The following is a 16,092-nucleotide window of genomic DNA, read 5'->3' on the forward strand; positions in this document are numbered from 1 at the left end:
GTCGGAAGTTTCATAGTAGCAAGGTTATGATCTCCAACTATAACTTCACTGAACCACTACTAGTACCATAACAACAGGTGCAACTTCGCCAGTATCACAATTGAATTTTTCATAGCTTAGACATTACTGGTGATAATAATTATGCAGTGCTCACAGGAAGTCTTGGAATGCTCGTTTGATTCTTTAAAAATACTGTAAATGCATTGGTTTTCTAAAATAAATGGTTACTTCATTAGTTAACAAAAATATCATATTAGAATCAAGCAGTAGTTTTAAGTGAAACATTCTTTCAAGTAGTAATCAATTGAAGCTCACATTATAAAGAGCTGTTCTAACCCTAACAAGCAGTCTTATTCGGTGCTTTTTAATTCGTAAAGTCTTCACAATAATACAAAAACACCAAATATTTATGTTTATTATATCTTTGTATATCTTTGGGAGCCAATGACTACAATTGCAATTAATTGCAAAATGGCAAAAACAACTGAATGGGTCATCCAAAAAAATTATGACACTTCAAAATATCTGTGCAGAAGATGTACAAATATGTTAAATGTGCTTGTCAAGTTTAAGTACCTCGGGGTCTTGTTCACAAGTGGGGGGATCGGTGGGAACGGGAGATCGACAGGCGGATCGGTGCAGCGTCAGCAGTGATGCGGGCGCTGCATCGGTCTGTCGTGGTGAAGAAGGAGCTGAGCCAAAAGGCAAAGCTCTCAATTTACCAGTCGATCTACGTTCCTACCCTCACCTATGGTCACGAGCTGTGGGTAGTGACCGAAAGAATGAGGTCGCGAGTACAAGCGGCCGAAATGAGTTTCCTCCGCAGGGTGGCTGGGCTCTCCCTTAGAGATAGGGTGAGGAGCTCGGTCATTCGCTGCTCCTCCGCATCGAGAGGAGCCAGATGAGGTGGCTCGGGCATCTGCTTAGGATGCCTCCTGGACGCCTCCCTGGTGAGGTATTCCGGGCATGTCCCACTGGGAGGAGGCCCCGGGGAAGACCCAGGACACGCTGGAGGGACTATGTCTCTCGGCTGGCCTGGGAACGCCTCGGGATTCCCCCAGAGGAGCTGGATGAAGTGGCCGGGGAGAGCTGGGTTTCCCTGCTGAGACTGCTGCCCCTGCGACCCAACCTCGGATAAGTGGGAGAAAATGGATGGATGGATGCTTGTCAATAGACTTTTGTTATGAACACAATACATTTATACCATTTTGGCAGAATTAAAGAAGCGTCTCAAAACTTTCTGTGAGCGTTATATTATAAATCTGTATCCAAGGAGGTGCAGTAGTGACCTAGAATTCTGGTGTGTGTGGAGGATGTGCTTTTGCTACCTTAGTTGTGGTCAGTTAATGCAATTCCTCAGTCTCAAATTCCTGAAGAATATCTCCCAGCTTGTGATTAGATAGATGGTCATGGAATAGAAATTATTTTTGGATTAAAGTGCAGGTAAGATCCGTATTCATTGGTTATCTTTTAGTGTTGGGGATGAAAGTTCCCTGAATGTGTCGATCGTTCAGAGACAGAAGTGCGATACTGCAAAAAGAGGAAGTACAGAGAAAAAAAAAGACTCGGACAGATGACTAATCTGTTCGATGTGTAAAGTGGTGTGCTAAGCTGGCAACAACCACAGCTTTGCTGTTTCCATAGTGATGTAAAAACAGTAATGAATATGCCTGAAATAAGCTGAAGTGTGCTGTATTTATGTGGTGCTAGACCAGTAGCCTAGTTAGACCCTGTCGTGAGGTTCACTCTTTTATCTGTGCTAGTGCTGGTCCCTGTGTAAAGAAGATAAGCTCAGTCCAGTTACTTTTTACTTACATTTGATTTTTTATCCATTTATAAAGTTAGAAAATTTCATACTTCAGAGAGGAGCTTTTTTCCAGAGAGACACCAGAAGACACCTTCAACCTTCCTAAACCCCTTTGTAATCAGTGGATTGTACTACACATATAACTAAAGTTTTCATGCATGAGAATCATTCTGTCCTGTTTAAGCTGCTGTTTATTGAGTGCTAAAGAATTTAGTGGGGGAGCGGAAGTTACTAGAATGTCAGTGGCAAATGGCATACACATCCATGTTTAAGAGATTATATCATACATTATATCTAGCAAAACAGGCAGAGCTAGCCTGTAGCCATGTAGTTTTGATCGGAGAGTGGATACGGAAGGTTCTTGAACAGTGCTTAGCTATGTCTGTGTGAGAACTTCACATGCAACTGCTCTGTAGAACAGGAAGAGCTCTTCCCCTGGCAATACAAGCAAGTGAGATGGGGTTCCTGTGCTGCAGGAGTTTTAAGGTTTGGGTTATTGTTTGAGATCAGTTTAAGCTTTGAGATGGGGTTTAGTTTTAACAGGTAGAACATGAGTCACTGTGGTCCCTAGGCTGACATCAGTTTGGGCACTCAGGTATTGCCGATTTAACTAACCCAGGGATGTCAAACTCAGGGCCTGCTTGCTATAGGAGGTCTTCTCCCAAGCTGGCTCCCTGAGCTGCTATTGAGCCAAAAGAGAAACGAGAGCATAAAACAATGTAACATAAATGATCAGTGAGAAAGGTGCTGGCAGTACATCTTGTCAAGCTCAGCTGTTTCATTTTTGGTAGAGCGGGATCCTGCTGTTTGCTAGGGCCTTGGGCTTTAGCCTAGAGTATCCTATGCATTAATCCACCCCTGATTATGGGACCCAATGCATTGTCATTGAGATGGTGGTGTGAGGTTACCATCCTTGGAGCTCGTCCCTAAGATGCCAACATGCCATCAGATAGACATCTGAAGAGATCGATTTGACAGGCAGGTAACTGGTTGCTTCAGACTGATCTTTGCTATTAATGAAATCACTATGAGACAGGCAGAGCATAGCATTCAGAGGAAAGAAGTGGGTAAAATACTGTAAATTCAAACCCTCCATCCTTAGAATATTGTGGTAGTCATATTGCATTATTAATAATAACAAGCGGGACATAGTGTAGTGACCTTTGATTTGTTCGCTCAGTTCCTGCCCTCACTGTGTGTGAAGTTGATCAATTCTGTCCATATTTATTTTGGTCAAAGACATGCAGTGTAGCTGTCTCTAAAACCGTGTTTCTCAAGCTGGCCCTGAGACAATGCAAGTTTTTTCTTCCTACCAGGAGCTGGGAGGGAGCAAAAATGTGGTCTGGGGGTCCCTGACGACTGGGTTGAGAAACACTGCTCCAAATAATCTAGTATGTATGTATGGGATGTTCACCTGGCATCCCTTCCAGACTCTCCCCTAACTCATCCTGTATGTTCCCTGGGACTGACTCCAGATTTGCCACACCCCTGCAGTGGTTGATGACTAACAATAACCACATTCCGTGTTGAGAGACTTTCACCTGACAAATCCTGTCCTCCTGTTTTGCAACTCTCAAGAGTGAGGAAGGGGGCGTGTCTCACATGTCTTCTGCGAGGAGGAGATTTCATAACAGACCACACTGCAGTCACTGGACTATACAGCACAGTAGGAACCAGTATAATAGGCTGTGTCAGTCCTCAAGGGCTAGAGAACCACAGCGTCAACAGGCACCTGGAAGGTAAGAGGCAATTGCCTAAAGTCCCTTCATTAATTTATAAATGGACACTAGACCATCCCTTGACCCTCAGGGACCAGGCCTGGTCACTTCACTGGGGCTGATCTCTCTTTTGTGGTATAGCTCCAGCTTGGAATCCAAGAAGAATCTCAAGAGAACTTGGTTCCATGGTATTTTTGACAGGTTTCTCAGAACAGTCAGGGTCCTGTTCAGGAATGTATGTATAGGGAAAAGTTCAGTATTTTCATTATTGTCTTCAGTGGCTTGCTTTCAAACTGGCAGCTATTAACCTGTGAAAGCACTTCAGCGAAGCACACAGTGGTATTCCCAGGATGCTTTTGCTATTTTATTTTCTAAGTTTAAGGTAGGCCAAACACATTTATCAGCTGTATTTGTAGAAAAATACAGGACTGTGCATGCATCAACTGCAATGTGACAGATACTACCTCCTTTAACTAATCCTTGAGTATGAATATCTAAAATCTCAGAGTTAGTCTGTTGTCTGAAATAAATGGTGACTTATTCCTTATTTTTACTGCTACAAATGCCAGGCAACTCGGTTCAGGAAATACCTAGTTAACCAACTTACATGTGGAGGCTTGAATCTGTGAAACTTGTTTCTGGTGAGATGGGGAGGAGCTGAGCCACTGAGGGTGGATGTTGAGGGCGGTTAAGAGGACTGACTGTGTGAACTTTCAAACAAAATTGTCACTGTTTACTTTACCTATTCCTCAGTGATATAACTGGGCGCTGTGCCTTACTGGACGGCAGAAGCTTTCAGTGCAGAGACAGGACAATCCCCACTGGAAAGAGACTCTGCCACAGCTCAGCACAAAACTGGTTCCCATGAGGCAAATTGACCTGAAGATCATTATATTGGGAGCACTTGGGTAGGACAAATCTTTATTATGTAAAAGAGATCAAATGACTAAGTTGCAAAAGAAAAAAAACACCTGCCACTACTATTTTGGACTTCCTTTTCCAGGCCTAGGAGGCTGGACTTCCCTTTGGGTCTGGTTAGGGTTACAGCTTCCTCTGCTGACCCTGGGAGGCTGGACTCCCCCTTTGGGTCTGGTTCCTCCCAAGGTTTCTTTCTGCTAAGGAATTTCTCCTTGCCACTGTCACCTCTGGCTTGCTCATTGGGGGCATTGGATAGGGATAATGTAATATTGTAAAAATGTGAATATTGTGAATATATAAATACATTTGAATTGAACTGAATTGGTAAACACTCTAATACGGTCAGTAGTCCTCTGTCTGGGCTGAGATATATGTGTCTCATTCAACTTTTTGGTTCTCAGCTAACTATGTTCATGTAGGTGACGGTAGTTCCTGCTTAAGTAGCCCATTTCGGTTTCATCACCATCTGGTCCTGATGTGTAGGGTGGGAAAAACCTCCATCTTGCACCGGTACATACACAACATCTTCTATGAGGACTATCGTTGCACTCTGGGAGCCAATATCCAACAGAAGGGCATCAGTGTGAATGGCCAGGCTGTTAGGTTACAGGTAAGCTGCCCTTAGAGCGATTACTGACATGCTACACACCCAACCCATCTAAGACAGACATGCTGTCCAGCACTGAAACCTCATTATGCTCAATATTAATGCACCACACAGGCACTCAGGTGCCTAGACACTCAGTCACGATAATACAGAACCCAACACAATGCACAGCACAGACCTACTATCAGCACTGACACACACTGACAAAGCACTGGAACAGAGATTTAGTGCTATAATGTATTGCATGTTTATTCCTGTGCGAGGAGAGTGAAGGACAAATTCCTCACTGCATACGATTCTACAATCCTGCCACTCAAAAAGGGCCATGCAGAGACTTAAAGGGACAGGTGCTCGGCTGGGGGGGAGGGTGTGATGTTATGTAACTGGGCAAACCTCTGTACCTGCCTGCCTCCAAATCACCTGAGCTGTATTCCAGTGCCAGTGACAGTACACCTTTTCCGGCAGGTCTGGGACACTGGAGCACAGGAAAGGTTCCGCTCGATGGTCTCACTTTTCTACAGGGGGCTGGATGGCTGCATCCTGACCTTTGACCTCACAGACCAGGACACCTTCAGAGAGCTGGACAGCTGGAGGCAGAGCATTCTGGAACAGAGCCAGGCAGCGGACGCTGACTTACCATTTATTGTTCTGGGCAACAAAGCAGATGTTAAGGACAGACAGGTGAGACTGTTGTTTTGCCCCTGCTGTAAATCAGGAGGCCGTAACAGGTGAGCAGGGGACTGAAGTGCACTACAAGCAGGAAGAAGAGTGATGTAATAATGTAATAATGTAGTAATGTAAAAATGTAGTAATGTAGTCCACACGGATTTGGGAAGATACAATATAATGGCCCTTTTATTCACCCAATATTACGGATATGCAAATAATCATGACACTGAAGGTAATAAGGGACAAAGATGGAGCCAAAGAAAAGAAAAGAGACAAATAAAACAGATCTCAAAACCCTAATCCTTACTATCAAGAAGAAAAACAAAGAAAAGAAAATTACTTAGCTATACTGTCCAAATGAAACATATGGATTGGCACCTACCCTCCTTGTTAGTGTAGCTCTGCGTGGATGTGTAGATGTGTACCTCTTGCCTACCCAGTCTCTTACCCCGTGCATATATGTAAGATGGAAAAAAAAAGTTAGCATCAAGAGATAGCATAAAGGAAGGCACAAACAAAATCTTCACAAGCTTCAGCCAAACCAGTCCATCTCAGGAGCAGCCATCTTTGAACATTCTGCTCATCCCACTTTGCAGGCTGTTCATTGCACAACACTGATTGGCAGAAATTCAACCAGTCATGGGACCAATAAGGTGACAAATAGTAAACAACAAAAAAAAAACAAAATACGTAGGTTTACGTTGTCAAGGAACTGAGAGGAATTGCGGAGGCGGGAGCGGGATTCAGGGCAAACAAGTGAGGTTAATTCACTTAATTTAGGATTAAAAACAAAACAGGATTGTGGTGGATCAAAAGGGAGAGGCTAAGGCACACTAGACAGGGGCACGCAACATCAATGATGGAACTAACTAACACAAGACAGGGAAGCACTAATAAACAGGGCTAACAAGGGCGCAAACAAGGGGCAGCTGGAGTGAATCCCTCAAGGGCTGGAACGAGAGGTAGGACAAGCAATCAGCAGATGTGACTCATTAACACTAGAAAGACTGACTGGGTCAATTGACCCAAATCAAACAAAATCACTGCTATTTCTCATTGAAGTTCTTGCTACAAAAATCTGAAAAAAGTTAGCTTCAGTTAGCTTTCGTTTGACAGCTCATGCATATTTTGGCCAAGCATTTGCCGCAAACAGGACGCTTGCACGTGTCACAGGTAGTGACAGTTTTGTTGCGTTTACAAGCGACCGTGACTTGACAGCTGACTCTTCTCTCAAGTTGCCCTGTCGGTAATGGTGTTATGACTATTATGTTATTGTTATTATGACTTGGTTATCTAATTCATTTGCATGACATTACGTCAATTGACCCAGTCAGTCTTTCTAGGTATATACTGCTGTAAAATACTAATTTCACCAGCAACTTCATTTGTGTTACCATGTTCTGTTCAAGAATGATAAAAAAATAAAAGTCAGATTTTTTCAGATTTTTGTAGCAAGAACTTCAATGAGAAATAGCAGTGATTTTGTTTGATTTGGATCAATTGACCCAGTCAGTCTTTCTAGTGTTAAGGCCACGCCAGGAAGGCAACAGAAGGGTCAGGCAGGGCAGGACATGACATACGTGTGTACATGTAACACTGTGGATGGCTAGATCTACTCAGAGAAATGTTTGGACAAACTGCACACATGCTTTATACACTGTGAACTTGTACTGGATAAGCAGTTACAGAAGAATTTGGGGTTTTTGGGGTTTCTGGTAGGTTTTATACAACTATTATTAGCAGAACCTTTTTCTCTTGAGATGTAGGCCTGCTGCACATAATTTCCTGGCCTGGGACAAAATTAGGCCTCATGCAGAAGTCAGGTTAGGAAAGCTACACAAGGGTATTCAACAGCCAGTCCTCTGATGATACCTGTTACAACATTTGGATGATTTGTTCATTTTGTTTATCCCTGCACCCAGGGGTACTGCTAGAGATTTTGGACCCTATGAAGGCATATCATATTGGCCTCTCAGCCCAGACCAATCCAATTATATTCCAAATTTTTTAGGGCCCCAGTCAGTCAGGGGCCCTTGGAGTCATCCTTGCCCCCCCTACCCCTCACCCCCACCCCTGAGACCACTCTAGCCCAGTCATGGCATCCCTAAGAAGCTGAGTACTTTTGCAGGTGAGTCGGGCGGAGGCTGAGGCCTGGTGTAATGAGAGGAACCTGACCTATTTCGAGGTGAGCGCCAAGGAGAGCATCAATGTGGAGAAGGCCTTCACTGCAGTAGCCAGCTATGCCCTCTGCTGGGTAAGACATCTGTGCTACCATAACTCACACTCCTCTAGACCAGGTAGATGTACACTCATTCCAGCAGAGCCCCTGTCACCTTCCTGAATAGCAACAGTAGGAATGTACTTGTTTAAATCAACTCAAAGCGACAGAGGTGGTGGTAAGAACTGACAGGTTACTTAAGTATCATATTTCTACTCAACAGTGAAGCCCTGGCTGTCAAGTAAAATGGAAAGGGGTCCTGAATCACTTAAACCAGTGACTGCGCCAGGGTCCGACTAGTGAGGCTTCAGCTCCAAATCTTTTTGTCATGTTTTGTTCATTTGGTGTATAATGTGGCTTTGTTTACATGAAGTCCTGGAATAGTCAGAACCAAATGAGGAAGGATTGAAAGTAATTTTTCGGACCCAATGAACGTCTTTCACGTCACCCCGCTCTCTCTTCTCGGGTTGTTGCTGGATGGATACTGCAATTTTTTTTCTAAAAGAAGCAGGCTGAGCAGCAGCTGCATCAGAGCACGTTAAAGTTTCAGGTTTGCACGTTTGTGGCTGCATCGTCTGTCACGGTCTTATGCGAGCCCTTTGGCAGGGTTCTGGGTTAAGCCCTGGATCTGCCCTTACAGGAGAGCTGCCTTGGACACAAACTGCATTGACATCCATTCCACCACAGTGATGTGTCTGTGCTATACAGTCTTTTTTTCACAAAAATGTCAGCCAGCACATTCATTGCCACAACTCTGTGGGTATCAGTTAACATTATTCTCATCGATTGTGTGTAGAAGTGCCATGTGTCTGATGTTCTGCAGTCTATTTGTTAGGCTGATGATGTGTGATTGGTCAGCATTGTCTTGAAAAGTAACAAAAAAGTCTAACCATGCTTGGAGTCGGCCCCACGGTTTACTCACGTTACTCCCCCCCCACCTCACCTTTTGGCAGCACAAAGAGAAGTTTGTGAGCAACCTGACAGACTCCATCAAACTGAAGGAGGACAATAAAGGGCAGAAGACCTGCTGTGCGTAGAAGGTGAATTCCATAAGACAATTAGTGAATTAGTGCAGATGGAACCTAGAGTCCATTGTGTCTGAAGCTGCTTGTTGCAAGGGACCTTTGGCTTGAACCTCTCTAACCCTGTTGTATCGCTCATTATTGTAGGCAGATATATCTCAGAATATTAGGTGAATGATCTGCTGTTTTTACTGGCTGCCCATTATTTTGACATGGATGTCATGAGGGGCCGGGTGGGATGACACCAACCAGGAGATGTTTGGTTTTATTTTTCTTGTTTACATGTTTAGATTTTATTTGAAATGGCACTTTAAATATAGTAGTTGGCCAATTTTTAGGTATACCTATAGAGTATATATACCTCAAATTTTCCAATCCTATCCTGAGATCAAGAATGGAGTAAAAAGCAATCCTGTACCAATTCCACCATCTCAAGTTCATTTACAGTAGATCCAGAGACTATGTCCCACTAGTCAAACAGTATTTGCCTTTTAAGGGTACCCATTTAAATCTGGTCACTGTATTTCCATATTTCATTCTGTGGTTGATATTATTGTGTTATTTGTATATTGTTTGATGTTATGTGTAATGTCTGTTGTATTATAGTGTACCATTAGTCAGAAATAATGCACGTCTTTTATACAATGCACAAGTGTACAGGTCACTGCCTCTGTGTGAACAGGCTCCTAAGCTCTAAACCTCAAGCTCTCTCTCAATGACCATGAGAAGAGCTTTGCTACATAATCGCTACATTGCCCGGTGAAGTATGTTCGGTGGACAGTCATTCTAACCCAGGTTATTGAGTGATACTGGTAATTAGTGAATCCCATTCAAGTCTCCCATTAACAGATGAACTCGGGATTCCATAATAGAGTTTCCAGGAACCAACCATTCAGGCACAATAATTGATCAATAAACATCATCATAAACAAATAAAACAATAAATAAATAAAAACAAATAAACAATAAAAGAATAATTAATTTCCCTACACATTGATGGAGATCAAAATTATTTGAGCTGATTTTTCCTACAGTACTGTAGTGGAGTATTTATTAACTGGTATGTCGTGACCCAAAAGCAGGTTTGCAGTGTGTGGTTTTTAAAAAGTTACTTTTGCTGTTGTCACACCCTACCCTAGTCAACAACATTTTACTTTTTTGGCATGAAACTTAATGACCACGGAAAAATGTGTCTTGAGGTAGGGGTGTGTGGGTTGGTTTCGACAAACCAATAAACTGGTAACAGCAAACAGTAGGTAGTGCCTTGGATTTCTTCCTCTCTCACATCCGCGCCCTCATCCCAACATGCAATGCGCAACATGCAGCACACTTCCTATTGGGCAACGTGACAGCATGAACGGCATGGGGGAGTTGATTCCAAAAAGAATTCAGCATCGGTAAAGGCGAACTTCTTATGGTTTTCCAAAACCGACACGGTGCAAACAACAGTTATTTGCAAAATTTGCAAAGATAAGGTTCACGCATTGGATGGCAACTCAATGAACCATTTTAACCAGTTCAAAAGAGAACACCCGGACGAGTATGGGAACTGTTCAGTAACTTGCAAAATAGTCTTACAAACCAACTTGAAGAATAATCGTGATAAATTTGTGGATCATGATCCTACTCGAAAAATGTTAGAAGCACCACATCTGGCATCAACATTCATACCACATTTAAAATAATACAGAACATGCCATTTTAATGCTTAGACAAACAGTAACTGAATCACTTTAGCCTGTCTATGTGTATGTGTATGTATTTATACGTGATTCACTGCTTGAGGGAGCAGTGATCAGGTGTAGCTAATGAAGTGCTCACTGAGTGTAGGATTTATACTTCAATGTTCTACCGAACATTACATTTAGAAAAATATCCTTATAAGGAAATCTAAATGCAACGGACACCCTAAGGTAAAACCAGGCATCTTTCACTGTGGTTTAGTGGAAAAATATGCCGTCATCTTCAGTGTCAGCAGAAACCACATGTGATCTTGGTTCATCAACCACAGTGTTACAGAAATAATGCCTCTATCAGTGCAGTTTGTTCCCTTTTTCGGGACACACACACACACGCACGTGCACGCACGCACACACACACACACACACACACACACACATTGGGTAAACATATATTTTTATGGGGACCGCTCTTTCATTCCTGTGGGAAAATGCTAACGTTAACTATGACGGCCTTAACCCCCACCCAGCCCTAACCATAAGTAACCAAGCAAAATACAAGAGTTTTTGCATTTTTAGTTTTTTCATTGCAGTCACAAATTTTTATTAAATTGAGTTTTCCTTTATGGGGACCAAGAAACTGGTCCCATAAGGGAAAAAAACAGGTATTCATCACTTTGTGGGGACATTGTGTCCCCATAAGGTAAGGTATACCCACTCGCACGCACACACGGTTGAAGAGCATTTCAAAGTATCTTTTCTTCAACATCACTATGTCCCGCTGCAGACTGATGATGATCGCATAGCCTACCTGTGCAGAGACAGAGAGAGTCACAAAGTGAGACCTCCAGCTAGCAACCCCCAAGCTCAGCATCAAGTCTCATTCATTTGATCTTGGGTCTTACTTTTCTTCAGTGATATGATGATGCTGCTCAGAACAGCCCCTGAGGACATCAGCCAGAAGAGCAGCCACCTTGCCCAGCTCCACACACCAAAGAGAGATGCTGGATCCTCCTGGCCAGTCCGGCTGCGCTCCAGTATGTGGATCAGGCTGCCAAACACAGTTATGCAGCGTGACAAGAGTTTCCAGGATCTAAAGCATAATTTAACAGTGGTGTTTTTATGCATGTTAGATTTGCGCCTAACCTTGATATTTAGTGTGCACTACTGGCTTTCCTTATGGTATTCCATGGGTATCACTGTAGTCTCACGCCTCTCCCACTGGCATTTTGAACCCCACCTGTGTGTGTGTGTGGAGTTTGCAAGTTCGGTCACATGTCCGTGCGAAGAGCGAGATGAGGCAAAGAGAATTACCCCACAGGAAATAATGAAGTATCACTATTCTATTCTAAAGAGCTCATAGTATATATGTGAGTATGTTTGCCTTGAGGTCGACTGGTGTTCAGATGAGCAGTTATGGATGGATGTTGCAATTTCTGGTCTAGCTTCGCTTCCCAAACAGGCTCTGTTTATCTCATGACCAATGCACAGATGCCTTGATACCTGTTTGGTGTTTGTGTTTCACCTGGTCCACCCATATGATCCAGCTTCTCACCTGTTGATGTGACAGTGTCAGGTTCAGTACCAATAGGCTCACAATGTCAGGGTGAATGTCATTGCAGTTCTCAGAATCCAGTGCTGGAGCACCGAGTCAGTGCTGATATCTAGGAACATTGTGGTGATGCTGACTTTTCCTCTACACTTGAATTGGGGGTCAGAAGGCTGTACATACCCTGAGACACATGCAGTGTGAACCGCCGGATGATGTCTACGCCAAACAGCATGGTAGACGCGCAGCAGTACTCCCCCGTGTCCGTGGCCCCCACCTCCACCATGCTCACCTGCACCTTGCCCTTCTGCCACTCATCGCTCACCTCCAGCCGGCCCATGTGGCTAAGGGCCACCCAGCCATTTGTCCGGCCCAGTGGCACCAGTCCGCTGGGACTCTGTCGGTACCAACCTTTGACACGCTGCCGCTGCAGAGGGCTGTAGCGGCAGAGCAGAGTGATGTTTGCTCCCTGAGGGACTCGGATCTCCTGATCCCCATCGACCAAGTAGCCTGGGGTGGAGAGCCACTGTTACACAAAGGCTGCCTTAATGGCGGGTAGACAGGTATGTCATACTCGGGCATGTATCTCAATGGCTTATGCTGAGAAGGAAAAATAAATATGCAAATAAAGGTTTTGGGTGTGAAGAAACATGCAGGACACACAAAATACGTAAAGCAAATGCGATGCGTTTGGTGCTTTGCAAAAGTATTATACCCCGATGATCAGATTTGCCTGAATTACAAATGATACATAAACCAAATACTGATCTGTTGGAGTTGAATACTTATGAAAGTGGCATTATTAAGTTTTTGATTTGCTTTGAAACATTAGCTGACAAAATCATTGATTTTGACTTTGTAAATGTACCATATAAATTTGCAATAAAAAATACTGGCAGGAAGAATATGGGTTCAATACTTTTGCAAAGCACTGTACATTAGCAAGACATGAATGCTAAAAACCACTCGCTTTTTTGCATATTTGTGAGCAGTTAAAGAATTAATGTGCACGTTCACGCGTGGGCACGTGTGGATGTGTGTTCAGGAAAAAGGGACAAAATGCACTGATAGAGGAGCTATTTCTGCAACGCTGTGGTCGATGAGTCAAGATCACATGAGGTTTCTGCTGTCACTGGAGCAAGATGACCAGCATATTTTTCCACTAAGCCACTGAGAGAGATGCCTTGTTTTACCTTAGGGCATCACTTGTATTCTTACTGTGCACTTAAACAGAAGAAATGGTGTCTCTGAAGCATGACTCTGCAGAGACATCTTGAGGGGCAGCTACTCAAAGGTTAAAAAAGGGGTTCACGACAGCTTTAAAGCTCACGCACAAGTTCACATTAAATAATTTGGGCAAAATGGCAGGTGCTCAGCCACCCCCAGCCCCCCCAATTGTGCGTGTGTTTGTTCCATGTGATGGACTGGCATTCCATCCAGCATGTACACCAGCCTTCTGCCCTGTATTCCCTGGGAGTGACTACAGGCTTGCCGTGATCATACTCCTACTCGAGCTACCATGGGCTCTCAGGTATTATTCTCAGTGCTCATGATGTCTGTTAAATCAATACTATTAACAGAATCGATAAAATGGACACCATTGTAAACCCGATCGTCACTTGATTGTAGAGCAATCCCCCATTGTTTACATCTCTGAAAACCTGAACACTATGTGATTGCCCCTGTGACTGGCATAATACCTCTTTGTATTATCCAATTTCTAAATATTTTTCTATGCAGCGATTTCATCTTTTTTTCATTTCATCTTTAGTTTTTTTGTTTTTAGTTTTTTCTTTGTTTAATTGTATTTTGGTATTTCTAATTTTTTTCCACTCCAAAGAGTAAATGAACCATTATAAATAAATTAGCATAGCACCTCACACGATTGATTAGTCATTGAATTAAATGTAACGGTAAAAGGAAACATGCATCTAAACCACTGATATTACAAAGGCAGACTAATAAAATGCAGTTTGTTTTGTAAAGCACACACGCAATAATTTATATTTTTTATTTCCTGCACCATGTCCTGTTTGCAATATGTATCCTTCTTTATATTTGTGCAATGTACTTTGGTGCTGTATGCAAAAGAATTTGCTCCTGGGATCAATATAGTCTTATTTTATCTTAATGAAAAACAACCCCCCAAGAAGAACATTATACATAAATATACAGAAGATGCTAATATTTCGCTTAAAAACATCATTAAATATTTTATTATATACTTCTTTTAAGTGCATTGCGATTAGCTACAGCTGAGCTAGCATCAATCCCAGCCAAACAGAAGTTCTGAAGTCTTACCTATGGTGGCTGCGATTAGCACGGCTGGCCACCACGTGATCATGGCCAAGTCTGGTCAGACTGAGGTAGATCCACTGAGCAGGATGGAGACAGAGCCCACCTGACACGCCGGTCCCCTGGAGCCTGGTGCTAGCGCACTCCGAATGAATGACCGCCAAGTGACTATTGCACAACCTCTGTGGAAGTTGCTGGCTTGGCCCTTTCAGAGGTTGGAGCTCTATGTTCCTGCAGAAAAAACAGGCAACTTGTGTGCTCATAGAAAAAACAATGAAATCTGTTTCTGGTCTTTGTTTTGCATGGCCATTTCATATCTTTTGCCTGACTGAAGGGGGGTGGGGGGCTATTGGATCATTTTGTCTCATTTCAGTGAATTGAGCAGACTATCTGGACAGCAATGGCTGAGAATTTACATAAGAACATAAGAAATTTACAAACGAGAGGAGGCCATTCGGCCCATCAAGCTCGTTTGGGGAGAACTTAACTAATAGCTCAGAGTTGTTAAAATCTTATCTAGCTCTAATTTAAAGGAACCCATGGTTTTAGCTTCCACTACACTAGCAGGAAGACTATTCCATACTCTAACTACACGCTGTGTAAAGAAGTGCTTCCTCAAATTTGTTTTAAAATGTTCTCCCGCTAATTTCCATTTATGGCCACGAGTTCTAGTATTTAGACTAATATTGAAATAGTCATTTGGCTGAACAGCATCCAGACCCGTTAGAATCTTATAGACCTGAATCATATCCCCCCTTAGTCTCCTTTGCTCAAGGCTAAACAGATTCAGTTCCGCTAACCTCTCCTCATAAGACATTCCTCTAAGACCAGGAATCATTCTCGTAGCTCTTCGTTGCACCTTTTCTAAGGCAGCAATGTCCTTCTTGAGGTATGGTGACCAAACCTGCACACAGTATTCTAGGTGGGGTCTTACCAAGGAATTATATAAGTGTAACATCACCTCCCTTGACTTAAACTCCACACACCTAGAGATATAACCCAACATTTTGTTCGCCTTTTTTTATTGCTTCCCCACACTGGCGAGAGTGGGACATGGAAGCATCAACATACATACCGAGATCTTTCTCGTAATCAGCTACCTTTATTTCAGTGGAACCCATAAAATATCTGTACTTTATATTTCTGCTCCCTGCATGGATTACCTTACATTTATCTGTGTTAAATTTCATCTGCCAAGTATCAGCCCATTCGCTAATTAAATCCAGATCCCGTTGAAGCCTCTCTGCTGCTAGATCAGTATCTGCTACACCGCCCACCTTGGTGTCGTCTGCAAATTTAACCAGTTTACTGTGCAGTATGTATTTGTGTCAATATCATTAATGTAAATTAGGAACAATAGTGGTCCTAAAATTGAACCCTGCGGTACCCCACTATGAACGGAGGCCCACTGTGACATTGTGCCTCTAATAACTACTCGCTGCTTCCTGTCAGTTAGCCAGTTTTTGATCCAAGCTGCCACAGTTCCTAAAATCCCTGCAGCTTTAAGCTTTAGCAAGAGCCGTTTGTGGGGGACAACATCAAAGGCCTTCTGGAAATCTAAGTAAATCACATCATAGGCCTTGTTGTGATCAATTTCACTTGTAGCTTCC

The 16,092-nt window shown here is 43.1% G+C and overlaps 2 protein-coding genes across 4 annotated transcripts; one reads left to right on the top strand and one right to left on the bottom strand.

Annotated features, from left to right (window-relative positions):
• The first annotated feature begins 106 nt into the window (after positions 1-106).
• Positions 107-14,175, top strand: LOC111844724 (ras-related protein Rab-7b-like). Of its 3 annotated transcripts, none has more exons than XM_072713001.1 (7): positions 107-3,546; positions 4,279-4,433; positions 4,927-5,053; positions 5,516-5,731; positions 7,848-7,973; positions 8,891-8,977; positions 11,554-14,175. In XM_072713001.1, exons 2-6 carry the CDS (start codon positions 4,390-4,392, stop codon positions 8,972-8,974), a joined length of 597 nt encoding a protein of 198 aa, XP_072569102.1. In that variant the 5' UTR covers positions 107-3,546; positions 4,279-4,389; the 3' UTR covers positions 8,975-8,977; positions 11,554-14,175. The 3 variants fall into 3 exon arrangements, with proteins under 3 accessions (XP_072569102.1, XP_072569101.1, XP_072569100.1); XM_072713000.1 differs by lacking the exon at positions 11,554-14,175 and having other exon boundaries at positions 107-3,198; positions 3,386-3,546; positions 8,891-10,209; XM_072712999.1 differs by lacking the exon at positions 11,554-14,175 and having other exon boundaries at positions 8,891-10,209.
• Positions 11,203-14,692, bottom strand: LOC111844731 (CMRF35-like molecule 7). The gene is made up of 5 exons (XM_023813463.2): positions 14,489-14,692; positions 12,371-12,697; positions 12,142-12,193; positions 11,544-11,689; positions 11,203-11,449 (listed from the first exon to the last, which is right to left on the bottom strand). Exons 1-5 carry the CDS (start codon positions 14,529-14,531, stop codon positions 11,385-11,387), a joined length of 633 nt encoding a protein of 210 aa, XP_023669231.2. The 5' UTR covers positions 14,532-14,692; the 3' UTR covers positions 11,203-11,384.
• Positions 14,693-16,092: the final 1,400 nt, after the last annotated feature.

The sequence above is a fragment of the Paramormyrops kingsleyae genome, chromosome 6 (genome assembly GCF_048594095.1).
Source record: "Paramormyrops kingsleyae isolate MSU_618 chromosome 6, PKINGS_0.4, whole genome shotgun sequence".
NCBI lineage: Eukaryota > Metazoa > Chordata > Actinopteri > Osteoglossiformes > Mormyridae > Paramormyrops > Paramormyrops kingsleyae.

Excerpts from the sequence above, each read along its gene's own strand:
- LOC111844724 (XM_072713001.1), top strand. The coding sequence starts at position 4,390 with ATGAGGCAAATTGACCTGAAGATCATTATATTGGGAGCACTTGG. Across the intron at positions 4,434-4,926 it reads ATTATATTGGGAGCACTTGG|GGTGGGAAAAACCTCCATCT; the intron begins GTAGGACAAATC and ends CCTGATGTGTAG. Across the intron at positions 7,974-8,890 it reads CCAGCTATGCCCTCTGCTGG|CACAAAGAGAAGTTTGTGAG; the intron begins GTAAGACATCTG and ends ACCTTTTGGCAG.
- LOC111844731 (XM_023813463.2), bottom strand. The coding sequence starts at position 14,531 with ATGATCACGTGGTGGCCAGCCGTGCTAATCGCAGCCACCATAG. Across the intron at positions 12,698-14,488 it reads GCTAATCGCAGCCACCATAG|GCTACTTGGTCGATGGGGAT; the intron begins GTAAGACTTCAG and ends TCTCCACCCCAG. Across the intron at positions 12,194-12,370 it reads CACACTGCATGTGTCTCAGG|GTGAGAAGCTGGATCATATG; the intron begins GTATGTACAGCC and ends TCACATCAACAG.